Source organism: Corythoichthys intestinalis, chromosome 2, assembly GCF_030265065.1.
Source record: "Corythoichthys intestinalis isolate RoL2023-P3 chromosome 2, ASM3026506v1, whole genome shotgun sequence".
Lineage (NCBI taxonomy): Eukaryota > Metazoa > Chordata > Actinopteri > Syngnathiformes > Syngnathidae > Corythoichthys > Corythoichthys intestinalis.
This window is the reverse complement of record NC_080396.1, coordinates 42,369,410-42,394,263: the sequence shown is the minus strand read 5'-3', so window position 1 is coordinate 42,394,263 and position 24,854 is coordinate 42,369,410. Positions and strand designations below refer to the sequence as shown.

At 39.8% G+C, this 24,854-nt stretch overlaps 3 protein-coding genes across 7 annotated transcripts in view; 2 read left to right on the top strand and 1 right to left on the bottom strand.

Moving 5' to 3' along the window:
- Positions 1-7,951, top strand: part of rimkla (ribosomal modification protein rimK-like family member A) — a 32,002-nt gene extending 24,051 nt beyond the window's left edge. The window contains exon 5 of the mRNA XM_057860399.1: positions 2,204-7,951. Coding sequence (XP_057716382.1) covers positions 2,204-2,706 — 503 coding nt within the window. The 3' untranslated portion in view covers positions 2,707-7,951. The remainder of the gene's footprint in view (positions 1-2,203) is intronic.
- zmynd12 (zinc finger, MYND-type containing 12) lies at positions 6,514-24,598 on the bottom strand. The gene is made up of 8 exons (XM_057860411.1): positions 24,263-24,598; positions 20,772-20,901; positions 19,817-19,988; positions 19,556-19,725; positions 19,329-19,451; positions 19,161-19,254; positions 16,071-16,216; positions 6,514-7,656 (listed from the first exon to the last, which is right to left on the bottom strand). The coding sequence occupies exons 1-8, from the start codon at positions 24,400-24,402 to the stop codon at positions 7,558-7,560; spliced, it is 1,074 nt and encodes a 357-aa protein (XP_057716394.1). The 5' UTR covers positions 24,403-24,598; the 3' UTR covers positions 6,514-7,557.
- ccdc30 (coiled-coil domain containing 30) overlaps positions 24,094-24,854 on the top strand; it is a 44,123-nt gene continuing 43,362 nt past the window's right edge. For all 5 annotated transcript variants that reach the window (XR_009067237.1, XM_057860297.1, XM_057860322.1 and 2 more), the window contains exon 1: positions 24,094-24,554. Coding sequence is in view for 4 of the 5 variants with exons in the window: in XM_057860297.1 (XP_057716280.1) it covers positions 24,528-24,554 (27 nt within the window). In the remaining variant the exon portion in view is untranslated. The remainder of the gene's footprint in view (positions 24,555-24,854) is intronic.

The following is a 24,854-nucleotide window of genomic DNA, read 5'->3' as shown; positions in this document are numbered from 1 at the left end:
GATTGGCAGAAGCGAGGTGCTCAATCTGTACCATTGGCTCTCCCGACCACCATACGACCACTCGTTGTCACACTCCTTTCACACAGGCAAGTAGGATGAAGTATCTTAGTAGCCCAAGGTTACAACAACAATGGCAAAGCAAGGAAAATTTATTTGTATAGCACAATTCAACACAAGACAACACAATGGGCGCTGGTGGGTGCTGGAATCGAACCCCTGATTAAACATGATTTTCTCCAAATCTAAGAAATTTGCGATTTGCATATCTAAATACTCAGGCAACTATCTTTTACATGATGATCATTTATACCAGGTGTTGTCTTTCCCTTTGGTATTAATTGTGACTGTATTTTGCTTCAGTTATACAACTGACCTGTACATAACAATCAACTTTACTAGGGTTTAGAGAAAAGTAGACGCTTTAAGATTGAATCGCAGCTGATGGGACAGTCCTGATTTTTGTTAAGGCTTGATGAATACAACACTTAATTTCATAATTTAAAGAAGAGCAAAGAATGTCACGAAAAACTTTTTTGACGAGAAACAATGTTCTCTTGAGTGTGATAGGGAGAGTCATCATGCAATCAGCAAGCTTATATTTTTTTAAGGTTCCTCTCATTAAACAGATCTTTATTGGATCTTGCCCAGATTGATATGTGGAATTTATTCGTAGGGGCTATGTGAAAGAATCAGTCTGGCGTGCCAGGTTACAAGGGCATAGCTGGATGCCAAATTAGCTGTACAGCCAGTATGGACAATGTATTATACAGCAAACCCTCTTTTTTCACGGTTAATGGGGACCAGAACCCACCGCAATTAGTGAAAAACCGTGAAGTAGCGCCCCCCCCCCCCCCCCCCCCAACACACACACACACACATTCTGTATGTTCAGTGTATTTATTCAGATTTACCTTTGGAAAGAGAGAGAAAAAGGCCCGTGAGGATATATGACATGTCGTTTCACCTTTTTTTTTTCCCCCAAAGAATTATTTAAAAAAACGTATGTATATATATTTTTTCATAAATGTTTTTAAGCACTTCAAATATAATAATTATGATAACTTTTAAACATGTTACTGTCCCACCGAGTTATTTTGAAACAAGAATAAAGTCGAAAAATGTTTTGTCTTTATTAAATGCTTCTTTGAGTGAGTCCACTCAAATACGCTAAAGCTGCTCGCTTACACACAATGAGTTGTCACAGCAACTGTTTAACAAGTTAAATGATGATTGACACATGCAGCGCTTTGACGTTTCGGCTTCCAAGCGTCTCTGGCAAGCTCAAACCTTAACGTCTGTCAATCATCGTTAACTTTAATAAGCAACTCCAGTGCACTGCCTGACCAAGAAAAGCTGCAGGAGTGAGAGACTACGTGATCGGATCGGGACAGCTCTATAAAATACTGCATTTATTTATTTATTTATTTTTAATGGAAGAAAAAAAATGCGTGATGGACTGAGGGCGCGAAGTTTTAAGCACAACGTAGCGAAGGATCACTGTATTGTACTATACTATAAAGTGCCAGTCACTAATTTTATATAACCAAAATGAACACCTTTGTAGAATAAAAAAAAAAAATCTATTCTAAAAAAAAAAAAGTTTAAGTTGGCACTTGCCAACCGATATCAGCAGTCGTCAACACAAGTTTCTTACACAAATGTTTCTTTTGTAAAAGCAAAGACTTGTGTCACGCCAGCCCCCCCCCCCCCAAAACTTTTTTCCAAAGCCGAGAGAGTATGATGCAGAACATGAGTTTACTAACCCTTTGTTGATATACGTACAGAAAATGTACACACTTATGGTACCTTTGAAGCTATCTTTCTAGTGCAACTTGGCTAAAACAACACAGACAGCAGCAAACCAAATTTTGTACAATCAGTGGTTCAGTATTTACTATCGTAGTACTGTAACTGTAAACATCTGGCTTTTTAAAATGTAATCAAACAACATTTTAAAATTCTTCCCTTGATACGGCATTTGGGAAAAAGAAAGAATTCAGAATTAATCCTAACTTTCCTCAATCTGTCTCAATTATTCAGGTCATGGTAATCCACAAAAATGAACCCAAATTTTTGTCAAATGTTAAGTGAACAATTAATATGATGTTCTGTCATACTATCCACACCAGTCTACAAAAACACACAACCGCCTATTGTACATAAGTGGTGCAAATTGACACACTTTGTGTTTGTTGTCATCAAGGTGGCGTGGGAATGATGTGCCCTCTGAGCGAGCAGGGAAAGCAGTTGGCAACTGAGGTATCAAACATCCTTGGTATGGACGTGTGCGGCATCGACCTCCTGCAGCTCAACGACGGCTCCTTTGTGGTGTGCGAGGCCAACGCCAATGTGGGCTTCATCGCCTTCGATCAGGCTTGTGGCATGGACGTGGCAGGCATCGTAGCTGACTACGCTCTTTCCATGCTCCCCAATCGCCTCACCCGTAAGATGTCTTTGCTGTCTGTGGTGTCGAGCACCAGCGAGACAAGCAGCGAGCCTGAAGTGTGTCCGGTTCCCTCCGTGGGGGGCTCCCTGCCCGAGGCGGTGTGCAACATGAGCGTGGGTTCCACCTCTAGCGAGAGCGACCCCGAGCTTGCCGAGCCTTCCCAGTCACCTCCCTGCCAAGCCTCAGGTCCGGGTCTTCCTGACCCAACCTACAACTTCAACACGTTGCTCGCCAGCGAGATCAAGCTATTGACTGAGTGAGATGCAAATCGCCTGCACACACCAGCAAATACACACACACATGCACACATTCCTGTTCCATATACATGTAGATGAATGCAAAAAAATACATTCTTCCTCATACTAACTCCCTCCAAAAGATCTGAGGCTGCTCCCCTGACTCCTCTTTCCTCCTAGGGCTAATTCAAAAATGTTTTCGCTTCGGGTTTGTTCAGACCAGAAATTTGTTTGTTATAGTTTTTCTTTTTGGTGTGCGTGTGTATGTGTGGGTGGGTGGGGAGAGGGTCGACTACTGTAGGATATGGTAGAATGCAGACTTAATTTTTCCAAGTTTGTCCAAGATAAATACTACAGACCACCAGGCATGACATGGGGGAAAAGATAATTACTTTGTGGCCTAAATACACACCCTTGGTCAAAAGGTTTGAGATTCTTTTTTTATTCATCTGAATGGTGGAAAACTTCAAAACTTATGACCATGGGTGTAGCTATAACATGTATACAGTGTCAATATGTGGCCACAAAATAGGTGCAATCTCTGCTCCAAAAAAGTTTGCTGATGATTTATGGGACGGATGGCCCTCTGAAGTAAATTTGAATTCTGATCAAATAAATCAATAAAATGGAAACACAACATATAACATTAAATATTAGGTAGTAAATCAGGTCAGTAATTTTGATGGGAAAGGCTTTGCGTGCCCTGAAAAAAAGGCTAACTTGGCAGACAAATTTGTCTTTGTGTATTATATCTATATTGTGGCAGTATTAAGTTTTCCCCCATGCCATGACCCTTTCTAATGCACAACTCTGGTCATATCATATTTAAAGCCTAAGATGCAAGAACCATTTTACTCTCATATCCAAGTTTATCTGCGCATTACATGAAATCCTCTAGATAAATTGCAGATTGTTTTACTATGTAGGTCGTTTCATATTAATTACAAGTCTGCCAAGGTTATAAAATTCCCACATTTTTAGCACTTTATGAGCAACAGATGCATTTGTTTGTTTTCCTTTTTGTCCACGATAGAGAAAATATACCTCAAAACAAGTGACCTGTCACTGCTGCAGAATGGCACACAATTGTTGGGGAAAAAATAATACAGCACATATCAGGCAGGATGCTGCAACTTACACACCTGCTGTTCCTTCTCTCTTGATCTCTAGTGGTCTTTAGTTAATGTTACTTTTCATATGTAGTTGTTACTGTGGTGGGGCAGGGCGGACCGGCCAATTTTTCTGTGATTTTAAAAAAAAAAAAAAAGGGAAAAATATTATTCAAAACAAACACAAAATTTAATTCACTTTAGTTTTTTTTACCAGGAAGGGAGCTGATTGCTGCTATCAAGCCAGCAATCCAGAACTGATCAAATTTTGACTCTGTTCCACTAAAGTTGCCCTTGGTGTTGACATTGTTGTGCGTTTTGTTGATAACTCAGGGAAGCAGCCTGGATCTAACCTTCAAATACCAGACATATCCAAAAAGACAGATGAAAACATAACACAAGCAACAATGAGGAAAAAGTATCATATGATGTGATGAATTTCACGGCGAACATGCACTTTTTCCACTTGCTTCTTCTGTATCGTTCCTTGTTTTATTCTTAATTTATGCTGTTTTTAAATACAAGTGGTTTGTGTGCACTAATATTGTGTCAAAACAAAACAGTGAAGCCTAATTTTAATCTCCTTTTTGGGGGGCTGGGGGGTGGAGTGTAGCCAAAGGTAAAAATTCAAGACACCAGGAAGAACCGCATCACCCAAGCCCCTACCCAGCTGCTTTCTTTTCGATCACAGTACCTCTTCTGACGAACAATACAGACACAAACATACACACATACTATTGTGACGTCGTCTACTAAGTAAACCATATCCCAAGAGTCGCCGCACACGTATAAGTCGACGTTCTCCTATTATTGTCCTTGTTACCATGCCACATTGTTTACATCAACGTTACCACATATCTACAATTCTGTGAAACATATCTACAGTTCATAGCAAAATGATTCATTGGCTGGCCTCGAGTTTCTTTTTAGTTTGTGAATGCTGGAAATGGACAATAAGGTAGTGTTGAGAAGGACTGACAGTCACAATGAATGGGGCCTTGTGCATCTCTAGGTTTTTCATAGCAAATTCTGAACACTTAGAACTTCACCTACATTAAAATAGCATTATTGATACAGCAACAACTTTTTTTATAGCATTAAGAGCAATAAATAAAAATTATTGTCATAAAATAGCCTAATCACATCATAAATATTATTTTTAAACATGTTCAAAGTGCCTATTAATGAGGATGAACATGAAATGTACAAAAAAAATTATATAGCGAAGTTAAAAAACGCAATTGCGCATTATATCTTGGCACATCGTTTTAGGGAAGTCTTTATGTTTTGTGGATATTGGCGTATTTCGTGTGAATATGTGTACCATTGCACCCCAAGCGATAACATTTCAGAAAAAATCCTTTAAAAATATTTTCTAAAATAAACCAGGCCAATTTGCAGAGAATATACAGTATTCCACTGTGCGAGGAGTCCTGTGCTATATCATTCTTTGGTGTCTGGTTCTTTCCGCACTGTTTGTAACTTCGAAAGATGGTCTGCTGGTACCATCAATGGACTGTAAAGAAGAACTGGACATTGCACTGGTAATGTCACCCATAGCGTTCGCCTGCTCCCATTTGAAGTTCGCTTGTAACTGGTCAGGGCGCCACTACGACAGCCGAAATATTTTGCTTTCAGCGTTCATGAAGTCCTTATCTGGGGTATTTGGGCAGTAGGCATTCTCTACTTGAGTCTAGGCAAGACAAGACAAATTTGTATTGCACAATTAGACACAAGGCAATTCAAAGTGATTTACATCACATGAAGATCCACAAACAGAGCTAAAATGATTCATGAAAATCACATTAAATCAAAAAGAAAGTTAAAAACAAAGGCAATTGAAACAGGAAATTAAATTATACATAAAAATCACAATAAATCATCAAAAGAATTAAAAATAATAATAATAATTGAAATTAGAATGGAAATAAAACCAAAAAAATTAAAAAAGCAGATAACTTTTGAAATATATAGACAGTCATGAATACGCTGTGGTAAACAATTGCGTTTTTAGCCAGATTTAAAGGCGCTAACAGTTTGAGCACACTTCAGACCTTCAGGTAACTTGCTCCGGAGGTGAGGAGCATAGTAAGTAAATGCTGCCTCACCGAAACGCGCCGACTAATTCCGAGATATTCCAGAAATGCAAGTGGCCCTTGCCCTCTTATGATTTATTTATGTATTTATTTATTTTTTTAGATTTAAGACTTAATAACCGTGGTACAAAAAAACACCCCCCTGTACAGTTGTCATGAAGTATTTTTGTCGCTATCCAGTCCAAATTCAAAGTTTAAACCAGGCTATAAACAGGTTTATTTTGATGGTGGAATTGGACAGTTTAGACAAGAGTTTCAATGTAAACTGCTCTCTCCTAAGAGAGTCCCAAGGAGCCATACCCAGTGAGCAATGTCGGTTACCATAAGCTTTTTCAAACTCACTTCCAGGACTTCATTTAGAAAGAGTGCAGGTTGGGGCATGGTACCATCATAAACGTGTAATTTTTTTTACTATATGTCGGGAACCCACCCATTTACCGACTTTTGCCTCCCACCACATAAGTTGATGACTGGCCAGTGATACCAGTTTCTGAATAGAGCTCATCTAAACAAATTTGTTTCAGGACAGGTCTGGGAATTTGCCCCAAATTTCAAATGACGGAACTCAAGGGGGAACATTTTTCATACTGTTCCCGGGTCACTACTGAATGAGTGTCCATGTCACAATAAATGTGTTTTATTGTTGTTTATTATGAGCATTTGTACATTAAATTGGAAGGGAGAAATTTGTTTTAGTCATTTTTAGAATTTCACAGCAGACCATAATTTGGCCCATGGGCTGTGTTTTAAAATTGTGCTAAAAGTTATAAAAATTCTTTAGAATTGTGCAAAAAATTCCTTCCTAATGATAATCAACTTTACATAAAATATTCCCAAATGTTGCAAAACAATTAAATTAGTAAATAATTTACATGAATTACTTTTTAAACTCTTTTGGTGACACTCTTCTTTTGTCAGTTCCAGCAAAGAGAATTTATTTGGACTCAAAATGTGGCCAGTTTATGAATCATTCAGGGCTTAAGTGTACATCTAGAGTCTCTGGACAAGTTTTGCAGCGCACAAGGGCAAATATTCATTCTTACAGATGCTTGTGTATATTTGGCACACAGAAAGAAAAAGGGAATATGAGGATACCCACACATTTCCATTGTTTTACTGTCTTCTCCCAATGAATCCGAAAGCCAAAAACATGCTGTATGATTGAGTAATAATATGAGTAAATACTGGTGGGAAAAAAAATACATGTATATAATTTGGAGGAAAAAATAGCACTCGGGTTGAACTGTTTATTAACAACAATGCAATGTTTAAGCTTCAGTGACACGTTGGAGCCCTGTCTTGGTGTGTAGCGTCTAGAAATACTGACTTGAGATAAAAGCTAAAGGCTGTTTGATGATAGGAAGTACTGCAATGGTACGCTGTGAAGCAATCACCCTTACCTTTACATACTGTCCATCATTCTGAAAGTCTTATGTTCCCAAATATGATTAACAAATGTTCCAAATAGTGTAAATAGAGCCCTCCTTCTTTTTCTTTTGTTTTTTTTTTTTAGATGAAAATAAAGACAAGTCAGTTCAAAACCAAAAAAGCATGTCCCTCTCCTGTTTTCACTTCATCTTCCAACTGTTAAAAAAAAAAAAAAAATGTGCTCGTGGGCCGTACCTTTCATAACCCTGTTGTAGAGGCTAAGCATAGTTTAGCTGTGCCTCTTAACTCAGCCGTTGAAGGAGAGACTGGATGGGCTCCGTCAGGTCATGGTTTGGTATGAGCTGGCTCGCTTCCAGCGCCATGTGGCCAAATCCCAATGCCTGACACACAAAACAGAAACAAAGACAAGCAGCAGCAGCTGTCACACGATGTGAAAAATCTGATTTATGTAATATCAAATGCAATCTGACCTGGCCTGCATAACCCAGCCCACATTTTATCTTTCAAATGATGCGACTCGCTTTGCTGTTTTGGTCATATTTATTATTATTATTATTATCATTATTATTATTATACTGATTATAAAACTAAAGGAGGAAAATGGAAATACATTTACACTGCTCTTTATGTTTTTCCACGGAGCCTGATCACACTAGCAGATCATTGACAAGGGATGAAAATAAATTAAGAATTTAATAAAGAAAAACAAATGATACTGCATACAATGGAACTGGAAGTGATAAATATAGTCTATATATGTTAAATATAGTCTATATGATACAGGAATATTTGAAACAATATATTAGTGCAAAATTTACTCTGTTGCACTTAACCTATAAAAGTGGCTAGCAGTTTAGCAGCAATATACTCTTTTGAGATGTTAATAATATAGTCACAAAAAAGGACTTTTGCTGAAAAGTGGCTGCAGGAGGTACCATAGCTAGAAGCAAATGATGCTCGCACGGAAATGTGGTACAAAATTTGCCGTGAGAATCCCAATGTCGCTGATAAGAGCAGCGCATTTTATGTAGGGTCAAAGAATTTCAGCCATCCAAACTTTGAAAAGCACGAAAAAAAACCAGAGCTTATGGCAATGAAGCAAACTATCGATGTCAGACAGGACCCCACTCGCCCTATTGACAAGTGGCGGAATAAACTTAATGAAGAACAGCGCCATGCACTGACAAACGTGTTTTTGCTCGCATTTCACAAAGCTAAACATGCACGTTCAATGAGCTCTTATGAGGAGGACAGCCCACTTTTACAAAGGCTTGGAGTTAATGTGGGAGCCACATAATGCCCCTTATTTTGAATTAGTGCTTTTATGTTTATTTCTTTACATTTCACTTAAAAGTAATGGCAATTTTGTTGTGCCAGTTAATGTTAATCAAGCATTACTTGGTAATATAATTAATTAAAGGTAATTGGCTCTAAGTAAAGCTTGTCATATTTTTATTGCATCAGGCGGGTCGGCTCTCAAGCTCAATGAGGACCAAGTCACATCTCCAGGTCCTCCTCTGAGAACCTGGGCAAAAAAAAATATGTGCACCCGTGTATACATATACAGTGCCTTGCAAAAGTATTCGGCCCCCTTGAACCTTGCAACCTTTCGCCACATTTCAGGCTTCAAACATAAAGATATAAAATTTTAATTTTTTGTCAAGAATCAACAACAAGTGGGACACAATCGTGAAGTGGAACAAAATTTATTGGATAATGTAAACTTTTTTAACAAATAAAAAACTGAAAAGTGGGGCGTGCAATATTATTCGGCCCCCTTGCGTTAATACTTTGTAGCGCCACCTTTTACTCCAATTACAGCTGCACGTCGCTTGGGGTATGTTTCTATCAGTTTTGCACATCGAGAGACTGACATTCTTGCCCATTCTTCCTTGCAAAACAGCTCGAGCTCAGTGAGGTTGGATGGAGAGTGTTTGTGAACAGCAGTCTTCAGCTCTTTCCACAGATTCTCGATTGGATTCAGGTCTGGACTTTGACTTGGCCATTCTAACACCTGAATACGTTTATTTTTGAACCATTCCATTGTAGATTTGGCTTTATGTTTTGGATCATTGTCCTGTTGGAAGATAAATCTCCGTCCCAGTCTCAGGTCTTGTGCAGATACCAACAGGTTTTCTTCCAGAATGTTCCTGTATTTGGCTGCATCCATCTTCCCGTCAATTTTAACCATCTTCCCTGTCCCTGCTGAAGAAAAGCAGGCCCAAACCATGGTGCTGCCACCACCATGTTTGACAGTGGGGATGGTGTGTTCAGGGAGATGAGCTGTGTTGCTTTTACGCCAAACATATCGTTTTGCATTGTGGCCAAAAAGTTCAATTTTGGTTTCATCTGACCAGAGCACCTTCTTCCACATGTTTGGTGTGTCTCCCAGGTGGCTTGTGTCAAACTTTAAACGAGACTTTTTATGGATATCTTTGAGAAATGGCTTTCTTCTTGCCACTCTTCCATAAAGGCCAGATTTGTGCAGTGTACGACTGATTGTTGTCCTATGGACAGACTCTCCCACCTCACCTGTAGATCTCTGCAGTTCATCCAGAGTGATCATGGGCCTCTTGGCTGCATCTCTGATCAGTTTTCTCCTTGTTTGAGAAGAAAGTTTGGAAGGACGGCCGGGTCTTGGTAGATTTGCAGTGGTCTGATGCTCCTTCAATTTCAATATGATGGCTTGCACAGTGCTCCTTGAGATGTTTAAAGCTTGGGGAATCTTTTTTTATCCAAATCCGGCTTTGAATTTCTCCACAACAGTATCTCGGACCTGCCTGGTGTGTTCCTTGGTTTTCATAATGCTCTCTGCACTTTAAACAGAACCCTGAGACTATCACAGAGCAGGTGCATTTATACGGAGACTTGATTACACACAGGTGGATTCTATTTATCATCATCGGTCATTTAGGACAACATTGGATCATTCAGAGATCCTCACTGAACTTCTGGAGTGAGTTTGCTGCACTGAAAGTAAAGGGGCCGAATAATATTGCACGCCCCACTTTTCAGTTTTTTATTTGTTAAAAAAGTTTAAATTATCCAATAAATGTTGTTCCACTTCACGATTGTGTCCCACTTGTTGTTAATTCTTGACAAAAAAATTAAATTTCATATCTTCATGTTTGAAGCCTGAAATGTGGCGAAAGGTTGCAAGATTCAAGGGGGCCGAATACTTTTGCAAGGCACTGTATATTATATATAATATGCTGAAATCTTCTAGATAGAACAGAAATCTGAATCCCCTTGCATTATGTTTTGACATACTTTACCATACTTTTGAGATGACAGTTCTTGCACCATAACCCCACAATTAGAGGCAACGTGAGAAGATGGCGTCCGAAATCCCACTTGGACAAATTTAACATTACACAACCAAAACTAATCATTATAAATCTGTGTCATATTCCCCTTTTTTATAGTCGGTGGACACAAGCAAGAAGATGCAAAACTAAGGAAGACGGAAGCCTGCAGTAAACGTTTCTCTTCAGCTTTTCTCTTTATAAGCCTGAATAGACGAGTTAACCACATTTTTTGAGGCACACACCACCTTCAACATAACATTTGTCCTGTTTACATTACACCCTTAAAAAAACAGCATTCTTTTGCACATCAAGGAATCATATTGTACCATGAAAACCTGCAAATTTTCCATTCACAGTTCAGTAAAGATGTTTGCCAATAAAATCATGTTTTAAAATGGAAATCTGAAAATTATGTAAAATCATGTCATGTTTTAAAATGGAAATCTGAAAATTATATAAAACCATGGTGCATAATTTGTGTGGTAAGGGTGTTCAACGTAAGCCAAACATTAAACTTAATAGAAATTAGGGAAGCAGAGGAAGTGTTAGAAGGTGGAAATGTTGCCAGCCTGTAAGAGGGATTACTTAGGTTACTTACTTTAACTGACGAACAATTTAAATCAGTACACCAACACAATCTAAAGTAAGCCGATAAAAGAAAAAACTTCTCTACCGTACATGTGCATCTCAATAAAATAGGATATCGAGGAGCACTTTATATCGGTAATTCAATACAAAAAGTGAAACTTATCAATTGTTATTTTTTTAATAACCCGGTGGTACCTCCACATACGAACACATCGACATATGATCCTTTTGACAGCCGACGAATAATTTGACTTGTCATTTGTTTCGACATAGGACGACATGCTCGAAATACTGCGATTTACGACAGCGTCACAATTTCATTGTTTTCAAATCAACATGGGTCCCAAGAAGGTTAGTGCAGGTGGTGGGGAAAAAAAAGGAAAAAGCTTACCGTTGAAATTAAGAAGGAAATGATAAGTATGAGCGTGGTATGCACTTCAGTGAACTGGCTCGATAATACGGCCGGAATATGTCTACGATCTCGATGGTCCTCAAGCAGATGGAAGCCATCAAAATGGTCAAAGCATCCAAGGGCACGACTATCCTCTCTAAACATCGTAGCTATTTCGGAGGAGATGGAATGCCTTTTGTTGATATGGATGAAGGATAAAGAGACCTCAACCAACCGTCTCCTCCAACCTCTTTTCGCCAGTCTCTAAGTTAAGGTGACAATAAAAACTCTTTTTCTTTCCCGATTTATTTCTATTCTGATTTGTATTTATAATTTATTTGTTTTGCTATGTGCAATTGCTATTTGTAATTGCACCTGCAGTGTTTATTCAGGATTTAGCGTATGTTTTTGGGCTGTGGAACGAACTATTTGAATTATAATCAGGGGTGAAAGTGGCTAGAATTTCTTGCCGGAACTCCCCGACGTAAAGGTCACCATGGAGCCAGAAATTTTATTTATTTATTTATTTATTATTTTTTCTTTCTTTTTGGGGGGGGGGCAGGGGGGTCAAACCTCTTAAACTACTGAAATGCAAAGAAAACTATTTTAGCACAGTTATTTCCATAATACATACAAAAACTGATTTTCATTCAAAATTGTATTTTTTCAATGACTTGCAAAATAAAAGTTAACAAAAACAGCAATAACCCCAACCTCAATCTCCAAATTTTTATTTTCCCTCATTTCCTCACTTACTAAATGCCAAATCTCAATTTTAACTACTCAAGAACATAGGATGTAGATTTAAAATTGGAGTTAATGTAAACATTTACTTATTCTTTTTATTGTTTTTTTTTAAATAATAAAGATATAAGCAACATACATTCAGAAAAATAAGTACAAATGACTTATATTATGCAGAGTGAAATGGAATATATTTTTTAAATCACGCAAACATTGACTTTTTTTTTAATCTTAAGGAAATGAATAAGTAGCCTAACATAAATGAACAAATATAAGTCCAAATTGCAAATTGACAGCTTAAGATGTTCTGAACCTCCCCATCAGAGCAAATAAAAGTAAATATGATAAATAAGCCTCCTCAACTCTTTTGTTGCTCTTAAAGATTTGATCAATTTTATGTTGCATTGCCCTTTTTTGTCGCATTAATTCAACTTTTTTTTTATATATATTTGCTGTTCCAGAAAACATGCATACTTGAACCAATCAGAGCAAATCATCTCTGCTGATCACATGTCAGTATGTCAGCCAATTGAACGGATAAATGAGTCCAGGCGTTTTTCTTTGTTTCAATGTCATTTCAATGTGCATTCGCACATTGAAGTGACTCTTCATCGTCAGACTCAGATAACTGCAGCAGCTGGGGAAACCTCCATGCCATCCGTGGAATAAAACAAATAATAAATATTGGTGTAAACAGATTACGCTACACAAGCACTTTATTATGCTTGTCATTAACACTTGTGCATGTACATCTAATGTTGGTAGATTGTTTTCTTCTTGGAGATGAAATGCATGTGTGGCAGCTTAGCTTTTTTTTTTTTTTTTTTTTTTTTTTTTTTTTTTTTTACATAGCGTTTTGACAGTTGTCATATTTTCGGAATCAAAGCACCGTGTACCGGAACAGCATTCCAGCCCTGAATCTTATACCGGAACTGCGTTCTGGCCCTGAATCTTATACTGGTACTGCGTTCCTGACCGTTCTGGCCCACATTCACCCCTGATTATAATGTATATAATGTATTCTTACAGGAAAATCCCGCCTGATATACGACCGTTTCGACTTACATACCAGGTCCTGGAACGAGTTAAATTCTTATCTAGAGCTACCACCGCATAGCAAAAAATGTGCTACTCATCTTTTGCTTAATCTTACCTCGTGAGACGAATTTGATCATCTCAAATTCATCTCATTCTCTGCGTATTTGTTTCTGAGTTTGTGCTCCCAAGGGTACCCTTAGGAGCAAGTGATGAGTCAAAATGAGCAAAGATATCATTGAGACAAAGGAGATTGATTTGAGAAAACCAGATTTGAGCAACATTTCAGAAGTGAAATCCTCATAATTGAAAAAGGAATTGTACTTGTATAGCACCTTTCAGGCACTCTAAGGACTTTGACAGTACATCCTCACCTACCTACTGGTGACACAGCAACTTGGGGTTCAGTGTGGCTCAAGGATACTTAGATGAATTCATTAGGATGGAGAATTGAACTCACAACTTCTGGGTTGGGAAACGACAGCTGTACCACTGAGACATGTTGCCTGTGAGCCAATAGTTTTCGCGAGACAGCGTCAGCCAGTGTGTTGCTTCTCGCCGTGTTTTGATTACGTCATCAAACAAGAGGACGAAATTTCTTCACACTATTTTGTGGTAAACTTTTGGTCAAAACCAAAAACCAATAATGCATTTGTAGTGGCCGATAGTTTTCGGCGCCAAATTTTTGGTCATTTCTCTAATTTTTACATTTAACTAGATGAACGAAATGAACCAGATGTTATTTAATTATTTGACTTTTTTTTTTTTTTTTTTCTCTCAGATTTTGCACAAGATGAATTAAGATGTGCTTGGACATGTCAGAGCAGACACTACTCTTTCTTACAATGAAAGAATCTTGAGAACCCAAAATGAGCAATTGCAGACTGGAAGGAAATCAAATTGAGAAATATTTTTGACTGGGCAGAAGCAGCTAGAGGCAGCTTTGAGGCAAGTTTAAGAAATAAAATACATGGCTAGTCCATATCTTTCACTGAGACATGACTGAGATCTTGAGTCCAAGTAAGTTGATCAAATTGAGACTCATTTAAGATCAACACAATATCTTACAGTTGCCTCTTGGTGAGATCTTGCAAGGAGACAGCTGTGAGACTTTATTGAGAAATCGTGCCAGTAGAACTATTCTCAAGACCTTCTCATGTCATGCTCACTGTGAGACTTCTCATGAGACAAATTTGAGAAAACTGAACTGAAAAAACTGGTCTCGATTATTGCTGATTCACTTCTCAGAGATGTAAATGAGAGATGAACAAAATCTAATCTTCAATTTTGTTTTGCTATGGGACAGTACAATGTTTTGCAAATTATGTTCAGCCAATACTTAATTGAATATGCTACGAAGACATGATACAGTAATTATTGTTCAAACTAAGAAACTTCATTGTTCTTGCAAAAAAAATAATCAACTTAGAATTTAAGGGCTGCAACACGTTCCACAAGAGCTGGAATTGGTAGCAAAAAAAGACTGAAGATTGAAGAAGTTGAGAAATGCTCATCAAAAACCTGTTTGGAACATTAGACATGTGATCAGGTTGATTAGGAACAGGTGGCTGCCATGATTAGGTATAAAAGGAACTTCCCTGAATTGCTCAGTTAGTCACAGGCAAAGACTTATGGTGTTCACCTGTTTTTGAATAAGTGTGTGAGAAAATGGGTGAACTTTGTATCATATAATGATGGTGGTCTGCTGTCGGATCACCACATTCGATTAAGACAAAGCAGAAAAAAAACGGTTTCAATTTATATTTTGTCAATACGGGGTGGAAGAACACAAATGTGTGGTCCGCAGGCAATGTGCAAGTGTTCTCCGCTGTCGATGAAAAATGTGAGAGGAAGAGAGAGAGAGACAGAGCAGCAAGACAAGCAGAAATTCTGACTTGCCAAGCGTCCTGCGATGTGTTCATGAGGCATCCAAGACAGTGGGTGTTTAAGTCACACTACGTGGGCTGCCCCCCCACTTCAAAATGTCGGCCATGACCGTCAACGATACTCCACGATGTGTCTGTCAGTCAGAAAACTGTTCTATCATCAAATGAATCACAATTTGAAGTCATTTAAGGAAGACTGGAACGCCATGTCATCCGGAGGAAAGAGGACAAAACCAACCCAATTTGTAAACAATGCTCAGTTAAAAAGCCAGCATCTGTGATAGTATGGGGCTGTGTATTGCCAATTCTTTGTTGTGTATCTGTGAAGGCACCGTTAATGTTGAAAGGTACATACTATATTGTGTATTTAATACAGATTGAACATGGTTTGCAAACCATTGTATTTTTCATTCATGTTCAACACAGCATTCCACCTTCATTGAAATTGGGTTTTTACAATGATGATGATTCTAGTTTACACCTTACAAAAGCTTTAAGCCTTGTCAGTACTTATAAACCGCAAATCAAAATAAAATGAGTAATGGGCCGAGGATAATTGAGAAAGGAAAAGAAGCAACTCTCAACAACAATGTGTTGCAAAATCAATACATGAGCTGCATCTGAGCAGAGAGAGCTAATTTATTTTTAAAGTTGTCAGAGCTAGTGTGCACGTCACAGTGCAATTTCCACTAAATCCCTGCTTCATCTTCAAAGCCTTAACACACGCAGATAATCCCACACAGAGACGACCGACTAAAGGAAGTTTGCCAAAGGGTTACTAGGGCACTGTGGCACTGTGTTAGTAGTCTGTTGATTCCTACCAACCTTGTCAGGTGACTCACCTTGCTGACATCTCCGCCCAGGAAGGCGAGCATGGCCAGTGAGTGGGCCACCAAAGCCATCTGAGCAGGTTCCTTCCGGGCATCGTCCTGCTCGAAATCTAAAATGGTCCTGAGTATCTTGTCTACTTCAACTTGCTGACCTTGATCTGCTCAAAAGATGAGAGGAATACTCTTTAGCATTATTGTACAATGCATGTGTTTGATTGTTTTGATGGAACTTTCCCTGTGTACACATGAATAAATAGGTTTGATGTGTAATGTTTGTGTAGGTCTAAACTGTATGTCTGTCCAGCAATCCAATATTATTATCCATTATCTTTCTTGTACGCACCCTTAGTCCATTGCAGATTTTTTTCAATTAAAAAAAAAAAAAAGAAATACAGTACCAGTATTTTATTTAAAAATGCTATACAGATACATGCGCGTATACATGTACAAATCAATGTTTTCTTTTTATAGTATATATCTCAGTTATATCATAAGTATTACATTTGCAGTGCTTAAAAAACATTTATAATATATAATACTGTAAACATATGATGTTTAAATACATTGAACACACCCATTTTTTAAAATGTAAATCAGCTCTGCCTCTACTTCACAGATTTTTTATTTTCTTGGGGGGTCCCCATTAACCACGAAAAACGAGGGATCACTGTACTTTCCCAAAAGTTCAACCTTAATTTAAAAATTTTGCAGTCATTCTACTCAATAATCTCAATAAACCTAACACATGTTTTTGAATGTGGCCTTAGTCTCAGTCTAGTCTAACTCATTATATTCTAAATTTATATGTAATGATTGTATTTTGAAGCACAACAGTGAAACAGAAGCACTGTTGATTTTTAATCCAGAGGTTCGGGGTTCAAATCCCACCTCTTTGTAGTTTGTGAGCCTTATTGAAGAAACTACAATAATTCATTCATTTCATTTTGTGTGTCAATGTTCATTTGTCTATACGTATTTGTCTGCAATTACCTGACAACAATTGCAGGGTGGACCCTGCCCCTTGTCCTTACGTGAGATGTAATAGGGTACAGCCCACCTGTGACCTTAATTAAGATACCTTTTGGAAGTATTTTACCTATGATTTACATATTTATATCCATGCTATAGCTGTCATATGGTGTTGCTTTTTTGGGGTGCGGTGGAGGTTCTTGAGCTGTTTGGGAAATCCTGCTCTAGTGTGTGAAGCATCCCCTGGCAAATTGCATAGCCGCTAACAAGCTTAGTGTCAAATGTAGGGCAGCAGCTGTGATAGGGTCTAGTAGTGCGGATGCCGCTCATCCAAAGATGTGTCAGCAGTAGTCTCCTAGTATGCGTGACATAAAGCTGAGCTTTAGCCTTCCGGTTGCACAGCAATACAGCTCAGCTAAATTTAGCCCTGTTGACCTTCTTTCCCAACCATACGTCAATGAAGCTATTTTGTAGCATTGTTATGGTGATTTCATATACGGATTTCGTATTGTTTTGCTATTTATGCTCACAAGGATCGCAGGTGCCTATCCCGACTGACATTAGGTAACAGGTCACGGCATATGTACAACAGCACACCATATAACATATTTTAGTACTAGGGAATTATTGTGGCTTATTAGAGTTGCCTGAGCTCTGCTTCCTCATGTGAAGGCGTGTCGGTGTAGTTTAGGATATCTTTGAAGTATTTGGCCCACCGACTCACAATCCGAGTTGAAGTCAGCAGTCTCCAGTACACGCAATGTTGGTGGTGCAATGCTTTCCCGTCTTTAGATGGCGGCTGGTGGACCAGAATTTCCTCAATCCGTCTGGAAGTTGTTCTCCATGGCCTTGCTGAACTCCTCCTATGCTTGGGATTTTTGCCTCAACCGCTTGGGCAGTCGGTACCTATCAGCTGCCTCTTGGGTCCCACAGTCCAAAAAAGCCCGATAGGACATGTCTTACCCCAGGTGTCCACCAATGGGTTTGGGGATTGCCACCACGACAGGCCCCGGCTATCTTAATGCCACAGCTCTGGTTGGCCACCTCGGCAATAGAGGCGTGGAACATGGTCCACCTGGACTCAATGTCCCTTACCTCTCCCCGGACATGGGTGATGTTCTGTCGGAGGTAGGAGTTCAAGCTCCTTCTGACAGGGGACTCATCCAGGCATTCCCAGCAGACTCTCACAAAATGTTTGGGTCTGCCGGGCAAGACAGGCATCTTCTCCAACCCTCGGAGCCAACTCAGCACCACGTTGTTATCAGTTGACAGCTTCATCCCTCTCTTCACCCAAGTATCCATACATGCAGCTGCCAGTCCAAAGTCAATCATCAAACTGCGGCCTAGGGTGTCCTGGTGCCAAGTGCACACACGTATGGATGACCCTATGCTTGAACATGGATTTGATTATGGGCAATCTGCGATGATCGCAGGAGTCCAATAATAGAACACAACTCGGGCTCCTCCCAATCATGCCCTCCAGGTTTCCAATCATTGCCCACATCATCATTGAAGTCCTGAAGCAGAACCAGGGAGTCCCCAGAACAAGAGAGGTGACATTTCACGGGCCAAGACCCAACTTCTTTAGCCAGGTATTGGACCACCAATGTCCCTGCATTCGGCCGCCGCCCAACCTACTGGGCACCCAAGCCCCTTGGGCCATTGGAAGGGGGACTCATGTTGCCATTTCGGGCTTTGCCTGGCCGGGTCCCATGGGTGCAGGGCTGGCCACCAGGTGCTCGCCACTGAGCCCTTTTTCCAGGCCTGGCACCAGAAGGGGGCCCTGGTGACCCATGTCCGGGCAAGGGAAACAAGTTTCCATTAATGTATGTCATTATAAGGGGTTTGGTGAGATGTTCTTGGTCTTCTCTTTCACCTAGAACCTGTTTTCCATGGGTGACCCTGTCAGGAGCAAAAGCTCTGGACAACATAGCTTCAAGAATCATTGGATCACACAACCCCTCCACCACAATAAGGTGACATCTCACAGACGGGAGAACAATTTAAGTTTAAAATGCATATAGCGTAGTTTTCCTGTTTTGTTTTGTTTTTTCTTTAGGAGTGGTGTCATGTTAAGTGTTGGACAAGGCATGAGTAAATAAATTGACTCATTGTTGATGTCACAAGATATACCTAAGGTTGGCTCTGGTGTGTCAGGGTTCTTCTGCATATTTTGGATGTGACTCTGTAGGAGTTTGGCCAGATGGGAGTGCCAAGTTTCGGCCACCTAAGAAAAAATATTTGGATTAACAAATATGCTTATTCTGGGGGGAAAAGCATCACTGCTGTCCCAAATGTTACCTCTTTGTACAAGGAATGAACAATAGAGGGCTCCCCCTGTTTGACAAACACATCAGCCATAAGGAAGTAACCTCCACATGTCACAGTGCTATCGAGACCATACTCCTCACTGGCAAAATAGATCTGAAAACATATCAGAGAGAAAGCCTCTTGTGATAGTTTTATTTCATGTTCCAAGAAATTATGAAAAATGTGCATGAAACGATTTTGCTTATGTCAGCACATACGTCGTTTGCAAAGTGAAATAGAGCTGTTTCAAAGTTTCCTGTTGCTGTGTGGAGGCAGCCCATGCTCCTGTGCAGTCGATGGTGGACTGCGTAGCCACACTCTGGACTCTTCAACACTGCCCATTCTGCTTGAGACAGGAGTTCTGCCACCAGGGCCACATTGCCCATGCCTGCATTTTAAGATCACACAAATATAAATGTACTCTGCAAGAGCAGGGTATAAGAGATCAGACGAGCGTGGAAGACCGCTTCTGTCCTTACCCATGTTGGCATCAGCCAGGAGTAGGTAAGCCGGTACGAGCTGGACTGTGTTGGGTCCATACACATCTACGGAACAGCGCAGGCAGGCTTGAGCGGCAGGTACAGCTTCCTGATGCTTCCCCTCTGAGAGCTTACTTTCTGCCACCAACCTACAAATCTCAATCAACTCTTTCTAAACAGGAGAACAATCCATCCATCCATCCATCCATCCATCCATCCGTCAATCAATCTGTTTATTCGTAAATAGCAGCTGTCCTCTGTTAATTTAAAATTGAGGTCAAGCCTAATACCAGTACCTTATACCAAAAGGCATCATACACCCTCGATTGGTCACCAGATACTTTTGTAATTGCAGACCACACAATATGAACAAACAAATTTTTAGATCTTGGTGATATATGATGATCTTTATTCTTTAGTATATTTGATTTAGCTGGACTTGGTAATTTTCCTCAGATGTTTATGCCAGAAAATATTTATGTCAGATAATGGCAATGCTTCACTTCTATTATACAGTATACAGTAGCCCCTAGGCTACAGCATATTTAGTTACTGAGCCATCTGTTAATCTTTAATTTTGCGGGATGTTTTTGTTGGATGTGAAGCTTAGCTTCATGTGGCATGGGCTAAATATTTTATGACTGTTTTATTGGAAGTAGTTCTAGTTCTGTTCTTCACAAGGGGAATGTAGTGAGTGGACATTTACGTACAGACTCCATTGTACTTGACAGAAGTGAAGGTGTACACGTACAAGCTGGCGTCTACATGTGTGCGTGCGTTGGTGTGTGTTTGTGCATGCACATGCTCTTTAAATTCTACAGTGATTTCACTCTAGCCTATGGGGAAAAACAGGAAACCCATTTTTAGCAGGAAATGCTATAGCACTCATTGCCACGGGATGTAATAATTTTTCTTGGCATCATCTCTTATTCCAGGGTGCATGGTATGGCCTCACCGTTTTAAGTAGGTTTTCAATGCGACCAGCCCGCTGCATACTAAAGAGCGATGGGGTGCGGATCGGAATGAGCAACTGGCAAATCCTCTTGTGGATGCCTATCCAGTCGGATTGCTGGTGTTCCGCATCACTAGTGGATGAAAAATAGAACCAGTCAGACTCTCTGCAAGTCAAGGTTGTACAAAATGTTTCAAAGCATATCTTAAAAGTAGACTGCAGTTTTTTGGCAAAACCTGAAAAAACCTGTACATGCTTTGAAACTAAATATAACCTAGTGCTTTGGCAGGTGGGGGAAAATGGGTAACAACTGTACAATATATTGGTCTGAATATTGCCTAGTTTTTATAAACACAAGTAAAAAAAAAAAGAATTGAACATTTCAACTTGATTATGCAAAATGTCAAGGTAAACAAGTTTTAAACATGTGTTACTGATGTATTTTCAGTATGTCATCCTGTGGCTTTATGTGTATTGGTCGGGGATGAGTGTGACGATCAGAGCCATCGTCCAGTCAGCAGCCTTATAATTTTTTTAAGGTTCCTCCCATGAAAACGGCTTCAATTGGAGCTTTCCCAAATGGACTTACAAAATATATCCGTGGCGGATATATGGAGCACTCCGTCTAGCGTGCCAGGTTAGATTGCGGTGGATTTTGTATAGATTGAGGAGTTTGCTATCGATGTGCTTGGATTTCTTGTCCTAACAAATGGATATCAGTGAAATCATTTTTTGTCACAACTCTAATACACACCACAGTACTTTTTTCACACAGGAAGACAGCTGTTAATTCTCTACGCTGTGTTTGTAGCACATGGAACAGACTGTTCCATAAAAGTGAGACGGACCTGTAGAGCAGCTAACACACAGACATATTTTGAAAAAGAAAAAAAAAAAGCTGATATGAAAGATAAGTTTCATTTCACACTTGATAGAAGCTCCAGCTATTTGTATTGCTTCTATTAAAAAGGCAGTTTTGCCTATGGTGGTTGTGAGTCACAGATTCATTTTCAGATGTATCATCATACTAAATTGTATGCTTCTGCCGAACCGCTTCTGTAATTTTCTTCAGACTATTGCATCTAGTTTTGGCATCTTGTGTTTCTTTCCACTGGAGGAGCACATGGGCTGCGGTCTCTGTGCCGGAAACAGAAGAAGCCAGTGGGCAAAATACTTTGGCCATGTCATATCCAAAAGAAACTCTTACTCTCCCTGACACATTCTCACAATTATATTGAAGTATAACTTTAAGAATGTGTTTTTAGTGGTGTAGAACTATAATGCATCAATGTAAAGTGTCACTAGAAGCTGCCTTTCATGGTAATCCAGCTATGAGAAACATTGCAATCAAGCAGCGCTGTTTTTATACCGCTGCAAACTAGAAGCACAAAAGGATTCATCTGTCCGTCTGATCGTTCTCTGCTGATTTGAAGTTGGGTTGTGGGTGCAGGAACTTCAGCAGTAAAGCAAACCTTTCCTCTCCCCAACAGTTTCTTATAGCTCTTCCGGCTCATCCTGAGATGCTTCAAGGCCAGGAGGAAGACACAGGGCACTATATTTGTATATTGCAGCTGTTCACTTCAGCGCAAATTGTGACACATATTCATTTTACTGATTGCACTGACCACACCTCAGGTGCTTCGGAATTTGGTGGACCGGTTTGTGCTAATGTAGGCATACTCAAACGAAATTCTACTGGGGATAAAAGGATCCCAAGTGCCTATTTCAATGTGAAGGTATCCCTCGTCAAATAGTCAAAATGAGCTACCCCCAACAAAACATGGCACCATTTAAGCAGTACTTCCAAAATAGTGGGGCGCATAGCGATAACAGGGGTGGCGCAAGTGACATACTTTTTTTTCCGTACTAGGGAAAAAAAGTGCAATTGCACAGCCAATCAGTGGGTGGCAGTGGCGTTCTCATTTTCAAGAGAGCGTGAAGTATTTTTGAACCAAACAAGAGCACAAAGCAAAGAGCACTGGAGATATGAAGAGCTAAGACGAGGAAATATGATGAAGCGTATGTAGCGTTTGGCTTGGTTGGGGGGGACGCGAGACGTTTAGGTCTTCCTGGGGTGGGGGTGGGGGTACGTAACAGAAAATAATTGAAAAGCACTGCATTAAAGGAAATATAATTCTTTTCTTTTGATTGGGTGCAAATGTGAAGGTGAGCATTGTGACCGCCCTGTTGTAAGAACACACCATCGGATCCCCCTTGCCAATCCATAAGCACCATCAATATAATCCCTTAGACACGCAAATCCTTCTACCATAATAAGACGATGGTTCACGAAGGGCCGTGCAATAGGAAACAGTGATAATTCGTTGCATTCCTAGTCAAAACTGAATGCTATCTTTGTAAAAGTATTTGTTGACGTCAGGCTCAAGAGTGTGCAGGTATCATCTAGCTATGGTCCACATTGACCTTATGTAAACTCATCATATAATCTTTATTCGGGTCAAAGTCGTAAAACGAAAAGTCTGATGATGAGCCCAAAACACTTTAACATTGGAAAAGTAATTACAGCTCAGTCATTCCCAAGCTAAATATAAAAAGAATGCTTCGCTATAAAGCTCTCCTCTCCATCACTGTCAAGTGAGTGCGCGTGTGTGTGTTGGGGTGCGTGTGCATGTGTGGGTGTGCGTCAGCGTGTCTGTGATGGGAGGGGTTTAGTGGTAAATAAAGAAAAAATATAGTTTTTAAAAAGTCCTCAACAGGACAATAGTAAAGCTTTGAAAAAGGGTTTGGTGTTCTGGGCGCTTTTCATAACACCTTTATTTCAATTCACTTCACTTCATTTACTTTTTGGGATGTTCATTCCTGTAGAGAGGCGCAGTAACAGAAGCACGTGACCATTCACACACGCGTCCATTTAAAAGACAATAAATAACCAATTTAGTGGATTAAAAAACTAACAACAACAGTGCAACCATCAAACTAAAATTGTTGGCCACCATAAATCTCTGCACGAGTCACGTGAGTATAACAAAAAACGTGCTCATTTCATTCCCATCTGTTGTCTGGCAACAACAGTCACATGACGTGATGGTCGACACGTGGACAACACTGCTATCTAGTGTCCAAATCCGAGAGTGCGTCTATTTTCCAAGGTTGCGGCGTAAGAAAAGGGGGGAAAATCATGTACTTAAAATAAAATTTAAGCAAATCTTTCATTTCTTTTTTTTTCTGGCCACCTTTGACATTTATTTCACTGTAATTTCTCAATTAGAGTGATACTCCTAAACCTTTCCGTTACTCGTTACTACAAAATAACAGCTGGAGAAAACTCATCTACCCTCCTTTGTAGTCCACGTTTAATGTCAGAAACTCACTTTTCCACGGCATGAACAGCAGAAATCAGATACTATACTGAAGCAATTACTCAAGCGATATAGGTAATTTTACAGCCACCGAAGTAGAGAAACTTTTACACAATTATTGCTTCGTGTAAGACTGCCTGGATCTATTTCTACTTGTGACGATCGTGGTCTTACCAGTAAAAGGTGACTCGACACCTGGCGCACTGCAAGTACGCTCGTTTTTGACACAATTCACATAACTTCTCGGTTCCTTTGGGCAAGGCGAGTGGGATGATCTCGGTCGATGGCAGGATGTCTCGCTGTATGGACTCCATGATTGTTCAAGACCCCAAGAACGGGCGGGTCGACAATTTGGGGACCTCCAAGCCGTACAACGTCCCACTTTGGACTTGATAAAGGGGAGAATGTGGCGGTTTCGAGACTATATCTCCAGGATTAAATGTGGGAAGGAAAGTTTAAATACAAGGTGAGTTATATGTCGTTTGAATGTTGCGGGTTTGTTTTATGACCTTTATCTGCCTCAGTAAATGCACAGCGCTCCCACCCGTGTGACGTCATAGCACGCGATTCTTTGTTGTGTATTTGAACTGGCCACCGGCAGACGCTTTTTCTGGCGTTGTCATGGCAACGATCAACACTCCCACCACTCTTAAGTGTCACTAATTTGCCATCCGATTACTACTACAGCAAATGGATTTACCATGGGGAAAAAAAACATTAAAAATGTACAATTAAATACTTTTTGTATTTGTAGTACAGTATTTGA